A 5,207-nucleotide genomic window follows, 5' to 3' on the forward strand; every position below is an offset into this window, starting at 1 on the left:
TCGGCTTTTCCAAGGAGCAGGGCTCTTTCCTGTAGACCCTGAGGTGGGGGTGGGCTGGAGGCCTCCCCCCTGAACCTGCACCGTGTTGTGGCTTCTCTCGTACCAGCAGAGCCTCAGTGCAGGTCATCGGGAAGGGTAAGGTGCCTGGGGCAGAGGATGGAGGTTCAGCACCTTGGAGAGGGGACAGTCCTGCGCCCACAGTCCTGGTATAGCCACCCACACCTGTTTTCTCAAGCTCTCTCAACGCTCGGGGGAACTTCTGGGAATTGACCACAGCACACTCACGGGTTGGCAGGCAGGATCGGAACCTAAGTCCGAATCCTGAGCCACGTTAGGGCACCTGATGTGCTTACACAGGCCCAAGTAACCGGACCCCAAGCGTGCCCCAGCCAGCTGCCTGGAATCATCTCCAGCATCTCCACCCCGATCCCCAGGATGGCACCTGACAAGCCTGTGAGTGACCCAAATTCTTCTGAGACGACAAAGCCTCCGAGCGGCCCCGCCGTGATCTTGTCAGCCCCACAGCCCCGGCCCCAGGGGTCTGTCACCTCTGTCCTTGTGGGATTTGGTGAAGGAATGACTAAGGCAGTGTCTCAGGACAGATGCGGGCCCAGTTTGTTAACTGCTGTGTCCCCCGGTGCCTGAGGTCGAGGGCCAGACACCTAGAGGCCCGACACTGGGGCCAGCTTGGAGCCTGCTACACAGGAGTGTCCAACCGTGGCTGAGGTGGCGCCCGCCTGGGCCCACTCAAGATCGGGGGACACACGATTCAGACTTTGTTATAAATACACGTGTTTGGTGAGTGAGGGTGACAGAAGGCGGAGAAGGTGCCATACACAGCTGCCATAGGCTTGGAGGCTGAACGCCACATTGAGAGAGACAGACAGTCCGCCCAGCGGGGCAGGCTGGGCAGCATTCCGGGGCCTGTAACACTTGCTTGGTGGGCGCGCCGGTGGGGCAGGGTCGGGGGGGTCCTGTCCAGGGCTTGTCACACCCGGGCGCCCCGGAGGCTCCCTGGCCTGAGATCCTGGGCAGCACGGGCGGCGGTACCTGGGCTCAGCTCACATCATTCAGGGCCTGGGGGGACAGAAGGCCTCGTCAGGGGAGTGCTGGGTCACGCGGGGGCTCAGGCGGACCCTCGGGAGGCCCCGGGCCCCCCTGCCCGCTCCTGCCAGCGGCTCACCTTGCGGGCAAACTCGGGCAGGACGAAGGCTGCCTGGTGCACGTCGGAGTTGTAGTATTTCAGCTGCATCTGTTCAACCTGCTTCCGTGTCAGCTGCTGCACGGGCTTCCGGAAGTCGGTGCCCTGGGGGCGGGGGACGGGGGCGTCAGGGAAGCGCCTTCGTGCCCACCTGCCCCCCTCCTAGCCCCAGGAGGGAGCGCAGCTCACCGGATTTTTGCTGCACAGCATGAAGCCTATCTGGCCGCTGGGGTAGGTGGGGATACTGCAGTAAGCGTAGGCCACCACAGGGAAGAGCGACTTGCAGAACTGTCGCATCTCCTTGATGAGGTCCAGGTGCAGCCACTGGCACTCACCTGGGGAGAGAGCGGGGCAGTATCAGCGCCGGCAGGCAGGGCCCCCCGACACTGGAGGACCCCCGCCCCGCCCCCGACGCCGGCCTGCTCACCCTGGCAGCAGAGGACGCCATCATCCTTGAGAGCCGTTTTCATGAGCTGGTAATAGGATTCCTTGAAGAGACTCTCCGCAGGGCCTGCAGTGGTGGGGACAAGGGACAATGGCTGAGACCTCCTGAGCCTGGCTCTGGCAAGTACCACCACTGCCCCTTTACACGTTCACAGCTGCCAAGGGGGCAGGGCCGGGATTTCAGCCCAGGTCTGTGGATTCCGAAACCAACCACAAAGAGAGTGCTTTTCAGGAGCGCAAGGATCCATTGTCCACCTGAGGAGGGCTCCATGTTTTCGTCCCATTCCTGGGCAGGGAGGTGGGGGGTTCTCATTGCCATTTTGTTGGGGGACTCTCCACCCTGGGCCCTGGGTTGAGACTAGATCCCTGCCCTGATGCTGGCCTATTAAGACCAGAGAAGAGGCTGAAGAAGAAACTTAGGCCTCAGTGGGCCAAGACCAGAGCCCCACCCTCCTCTAGGAAATCAACCTGTGAACTTTGGGCAACAGCGTGGTCTGCCTCTGCTGAGCCAGGGCTGGGTTGGGGAGGTAGCAACCAAGACAGGAAAGACGCGGGACCCCCGCGTCTGGACGGTGGCTGCCAGGGGGGCCCAAGGCCCATCCCTCGCTTACCCATGGGGTCTGAGGAGTCAGTGATGATGACATCGAAGGCATCCTGGTTCTGTTTCATGAACTCAAAACCGTCACCCACGTGTAGGGTCAACTTGGAACTGGAGTAGCCCACGGCCATGCCCGGCAGGAACTTCTTAGAGACCCGAATGACGTCCTGAGGAGGGAGGAGGGACCGGGCTCTGCCGTGGGGGTTGGAGGCCCTCCAGCAGTCCCTCTAATCGCCCGGTCACTTGGGCAAGCCATTCATTTTGTGGAAACCCGGCTTCCACATCTGTAAGATGGGGGGCACTCTGGTACCTCCCTCTCAGTCATGGCAGGATGGCTCCTCTCTGCTCCCCGGCCCACATCCCACTGTCCCTGTTCTCTGTCCCCAGACCAAACTGTCCCTTCTGAGTGACTTTCTTGCTATCTCAGAGGGAGGCGAGTCCAGCCTCTTCCAGGAGGACCTTCCCCTGCCTCCACGTGGCCAACTGTTTTCCATCCAAGCCTCAGCTGAAATCTACCTCCTCGGGAGGCCTGCGCTGACCAGCCTTCACCCGTGAGCTCTGAGCCTGCCTTTTCCTTTCACCCCCGGCTCCCACCGCACCTTCACCAGATCACCCTCTTAAGTCTCTTCCTCCCTGGAAGACCGACTCCAAGGGGGTGGGGACTGGACGGGTCCATTCACCACTGTGCCCCAGCATCTAGGACGATGGCTGCTGCGTACTAGATGCTCATTAAAAACAAGCTGAGCGTAAAGGGTAAACGCACGCACGAGTAGTTGGAACGCTCCTGGATCTTGACTTGAAAACCAGCTTAGTCTTACTAAGAGCCAGCATTGAGGCACACTTATTACGTGCAAGGCCCTTTACTACCCAGATCTTCTACTGAATCCTCCCAACGAAGAAAGAGGCTGAGCAAGGTTAAGCAACTTGCCAAAAGGAACACAGCCAAGTCCCAGGGCTGAGCTGGGACATGACCCCAGAGCCCAACACTCACCTCATCAATCTCACACTGGACCACGGACTCCACGGAGGAGTGCTTCAACACCTCCCGCAGGACACCCCCGTCCCCACCCCCGATGATCAGCACCTAGGAGCGGGAGGAACAGTCAGAAGCAGGGCATCAACTGAACATCAGTCTCACCAAACAGGCTCCAGCAGGACTCAGCGGCCTGGGCCCGCACGGGGCAGATACACTCACGCAAAACCATCTGAACAGGGTAGGTTTCTCAACCCCGCTGATGCACAGACCTTATTATTTCATCTGCTACTCTCAGCAACGCTGTCCTGCCTCAGGAACCTGGCACGAGGCGTCCCCTTTTCCTGGAAACTCCTCCCAGGGCTGCTGCGTCTTAAGCTTCGGGCCTCAGTGAGAAGGGTTTGCTCCTCAGAGGCTGTGTCAGCCCCCACCCTGTGAAGTGGGCCCGCCGCCACCCCCACCCAACTTACTCCCTTTGTGCTTGCTAACACTTTCTGACAACCATTTAGGAAGCAGCTGGGCCGAGCATGGGCACATCCATGTTCTGCGGGACACTGAGCGGTGGGCTTCCTGTGTGGGGGCTGAACCTTCCGGAGCCGGGGTACCTTGCGTGGGTTGGGGTGGCTGCAGAGGGGCAGGTTGGCTATCATCTCCTGGTAGGAGAACTCGTCCCTCTCTGTGCACTGGATGACGCCGTCCAACACCAGAACGTTGCCGTAGCTCTTACTGAAGGCAGGAGTGACAGTTAGGGACCTGGGTCCCCTGCAGTGGGGGCGATGTGCCCCCACTCGCCCTGGGCGAGAAGGATCTCCCCCGACCTGCCAAGGGGTCCCAGGGGGAAGTACTGGGGATGACACGTGGCGAAGCTGGGCAGGCAGGCCCGCCGGGTGGGGGGTGGGGGTGGACTCAGGGTCCCGGCTCTGACGTGTCCGGGACTGACACGTGGAGCGCGGCGCGTGGGGTCGGCGCAGACTCCGACTCCCTCCCCGCGGAAGAGGACCGCCCCAAACGGCGGCCCCCGGCCCAGGGAGACGGGGAGCAGGGTGGGGAGGGCATCGCGGCAGGGGACGGGACCGCGGGAGGGGACGGGCCTAGTTCTTCAGAACTTCTGACAGTTTTGCATGGGGAGGGGCGGGGGGAGAGACGGCCGGGGGCGGGGGGCGAAGTAAAGGGCGCAAGGCAGGGGTCGGGCAGGAAGAAGGGTGGTCGGGACGGAGATTCGGGTAGGAGGAATCCCGGCTGGCTTCGGAGCAGCGGGCAGCGGGCAGCGGGCGGTCTGGGCTGAGGGCCGCCGCAGGCGCTCGGTGGCGCGGGGCCGGGTGGGCGGTGGTACCTGCGGAAGACAAGGATATCCTGGTACCGCGAGCGCTGGTGGTGTAGCAGCTGCTCCACCTGCAGCGACAGGGCCTGGCCTGGCCACAGGCTGCACGTCTCGCGGAACCAGCCCTCGCGGATGTCAGCGGGGCCGAAGGCGGTGGGGCCGTCGGGGCCGGGCTCCATGGCGGGCGGGCGGGCGGGCTGCGCGGGGCGCGGGCCCGGGACTGCAGGCCGCGCGGAGCCGCAGCACAACGGGACCAGCTCCGCCCGCCGCCCGTGAGGCAACCTAACCCGGCCGGCGGGGCGGGGCCTGCCGGCAGGGGTGTAACCCAAACTCGCCAATGGCGGCGCGGGTACGGGAGTGCGGCGGCCCGGAGGCACCGCCCCCACCGGCGCTCAGAGCGCGCTCATTGGCTGTCGGCCCTCAGCGCGGTGTCAGTGGCTGGACGCGCTGTCCGTCCGCGGCAGCAGGGTAGTGCGGCCCGCTCCGAGGGGCCACGTGGGGACGGGCCCGGGCGGACGGGCCCAGGCAGCGGGGAGGGTTCCGGCTCTGGGCGAGCCGGGCCGGCGGCGGGGGTCGGGTCCGCGTCCGTCCCCGGGCCCCGCGCTGGCCGGGCGGTGCAGGCCCCCGGGCCCCGCCCCTTTCCCGGGGTCCGGGAGGCGCCGGGGGCCGC

General features: G+C 64.1%; 1 protein-coding gene across 1 annotated transcript; it reads right to left on the bottom strand.

The window, feature by feature from the left end:
• Positions 1–768: 768 nt before the first annotated feature.
• Positions 769–4,818, bottom strand: SRM (spermidine synthase). Its single transcript, XM_042996105.1, has 8 exons — positions 4,550–4,818; positions 3,822–3,942; positions 3,235–3,327; positions 2,257–2,410; positions 1,629–1,712; positions 1,391–1,536; positions 1,184–1,306; positions 769–1,077 (listed from the first exon to the last, which is right to left on the bottom strand). Exons 1-8 carry the CDS (start codon positions 4,714–4,716, stop codon positions 1,057–1,059), a joined length of 909 nt encoding a protein of 302 aa, XP_042852039.1. The 5' UTR covers positions 4,717–4,818; the 3' UTR covers positions 769–1,056.
• Positions 4,819–5,207: the final 389 nt, after the last annotated feature.

The sequence above is a fragment of the Panthera tigris genome, chromosome C1 (assembly GCF_018350195.1).
Source record: "Panthera tigris isolate Pti1 chromosome C1, P.tigris_Pti1_mat1.1, whole genome shotgun sequence".
In the NCBI taxonomy this organism is placed as follows: domain Eukaryota; kingdom Metazoa; phylum Chordata; class Mammalia; order Carnivora; family Felidae; genus Panthera; species Panthera tigris.

What these genes read in the sequence shown, in the direction of transcription:
- SRM (XM_042996105.1), bottom strand. Translation starts at nt 4,716, where the DNA reads ATGGAGCCCGGCCCCGACGGCCCCACCGCCTTCGGCCCCGCTGACATC. An exon ending in GATATCCTTGTCTTCCGCAG is followed by an intron (nt 3,943 to 4,549) that starts GTACCACCGCCC and finishes TCCTGCCTTCAG; the next exon opens with TAAGAGCTACGGCAACGTTC. An exon ending in TGACTCCTCAGACCCCATGG is followed by an intron (nt 1,713 to 2,256) that starts GTAAGCGAGGGA and finishes CCACCACTGCAG; the next exon opens with GCCCTGCGGAGAGTCTCTTC.